This window comes from Opisthorchis viverrini (assembly GCF_000715545.1).
Source record: "Opisthorchis viverrini unplaced genomic scaffold opera_v5_1224, whole genome shotgun sequence".
In the NCBI taxonomy this organism is placed as follows: domain Eukaryota; kingdom Metazoa; phylum Platyhelminthes; class Trematoda; order Opisthorchiida; family Opisthorchiidae; genus Opisthorchis; species Opisthorchis viverrini.
This window is the reverse complement of record NW_008753060.1, coordinates 3,473-5,619: the sequence shown is the minus strand read 5'-3', so window position 1 is coordinate 5,619 and position 2,147 is coordinate 3,473. Positions and strand designations below refer to the sequence as shown.

General features: G+C 42.8%; 1 protein-coding gene across 1 annotated transcript in view; it reads right to left on the bottom strand.

The window, feature by feature from the left end:
* Positions 1-837: 837 nt before the first annotated feature.
* The window catches only part of T265_15831 (hypothetical protein), a gene marked incomplete at both ends in the record, with an annotated part of 1,608 nt that continues 298 nt past the window's right edge, over positions 838-2,147 (bottom strand). Inside the window, one exon of the mRNA XM_009179212.1 lies at positions 838-1,033. Within this exon, the coding sequence (XP_009177476.1) occupies positions 838-1,033 (196 nt within the window). The remainder of the gene's footprint in view (positions 1,034-2,147) is intronic.

Genomic DNA, 2,147 nt, shown 5'->3' with positions numbered 1-2,147 from the left:
TCTACCGGAAGCAATGGACTTTCATGGAATCAAAATGCGCCCCACCATAACCCATAACGATGAATTAGGGAAGCATGATTATTCACGAGAAAACCGTAGTATTTACAACTAGCTGTTGGGCTAACACCTGGTTAGAACAATGCCAGCCACTTCAACGCCATGGCATTAACAAATGGATGGATGTTGTAACATTGGTGGGTGACAAAACGCACTAAACTGCACCGCCAGTTAGTTCCTGAAGGTTTGAAAATAGGGCGCGCATTCCTGTGGTTCACAATGTACCCAGCCAACTAAAGGCTAAACTGGCTAGTTTTTTAGACACAAACAATGAGGCACAATAAAGGCCTCATTGGCTATGCTAAACATTTCTCGATCTGACAAAAAGTTACCAGTGAACGCCTCGTTAAATACAAAGAATTCGATGAAACCGTTCGGGTGTCCTCTGTGGGAATAAATGCTGGTGCAGGCAGGAGGGTTTGGGTAGTTAAGTAGTCAAGACTTATCAGCTAGTGAGCATAAGTGACACTGTAAATAATTCTGAACAAGTTATCTACTCTTTGCGAACAAAAAGCTCTGAGGGTCATTCGTCGTTGCCGATCATTGCATAAATCACCGGAGAACAGAGACTATTGAACGCAGGCGATCGTTACTCAAAATAACATCCTAAATTCATTTGTCCTTCAAAAGACAGTAGCCATGAGTCCTAATCTACGTTATCCTTTTACTGGATAACAATTGCAAGCGAGAAATGGATAAATAGAGATCCCAGATACGAATGACTGGGAACAAGATTAGTTGCAATTCGAAAGGGGAAATGTATCAAAGGTATCCGCGTACCTCATAGTCATAAGTCAAGTCGACTTTTGGTCCGATCACGGCGACTTGAAGTTCGTTGTGAATCCAACATTTCCTAAGCCGTGCATTTAGTAGAGGAGCCTCGAATCGAGGATTGGTGCCAACAAGCAATACCAAGTCAGCCTCCTCAATACCGGCAATGCGGGAGTTGAACAAGTAGTTCGAACGAAGATCCACACTAGGTGATTAAAACAGAATTTCACTTTTTAGACAGAATTTCAACATACATTCGTGTGAAAAAATAGCATCTGAAATAGGAAAGTGACTGCAGATAAAGCCGCCAGCATAATCAATACATGGTGCTTGAGCTCGCAGTATCATTAGCATGGCATAAATTATGAGCTGGAAAACAGAATTTAAATCCGGCAAAACACCCAAGAGAACAATCGAAACTCACCTCTCGGTAAAAGTAGGCGAACGCTCAAGTTTTCAACCATGACTTCGCTGACCAGAAATCCATTAATTTGAATGGTCAGTCGGTGTCCTCTTTTGTAACTCCGTGCTCCGCTCGTTTGACCTCGGACTCAGACATTTCTCTTGCGCTGCTCTATGCATGTGGGTCCGGTTGGATTTAATGACGGCAGTGACTTTTGCCGTACCATGTACGGAATAACACGTAAATGCATACCCTGCTGCCGAAGTCTCCAGATGGATTGGAGGACGGACTTAATGGAGACTGGATCAAATAAGGAATTTCACCAACCTGCACGAAGTGGCACAGCACACACCTATTCGAAAATAGTGTCACCTCGATATAGCGAGAATATCAGTCACACCCAAGGTATTCCTTGACTACACATCTTGCTTCCCATCTAGAAGAACGAAGTCTAGCCGACTGTTCGACTAGAAATTCACCGTGTTACTGAGCGTCCATCACGTAACATTTAGTTCAAAAATGCACTCTCACCCCCAGGTTATCAAAGGAATGTACGTTTCGAGGGTGCCGACCAAAAATTGATACACAATGAGCTGCGCCAGTTACGCCATGTGTATGTTTATATGTGCACGTTGGGTAGTATTTTTATATGCATACATATGTAATGTTAGCCTAGCAATCCTGTAGTAAATTAGATTCGCAGATAAGAATCATGCGCGTTATAGGGCAAGTTTGTTCATTTCAAGGCAGCCTGCCTTAGTTTCAATCTGTATCAGTCAGTTCTAGAAGAAAAAGCTGTAGAATAACAAGGTCACAGTGCCGTTACGTGAATCACAGGCACCAATCTCTCTTACGCAGAAAGTATAAAAGTAGATATGAGAGAAATCTAACCTGTCAGAAGGGAAAACTCTTCAGT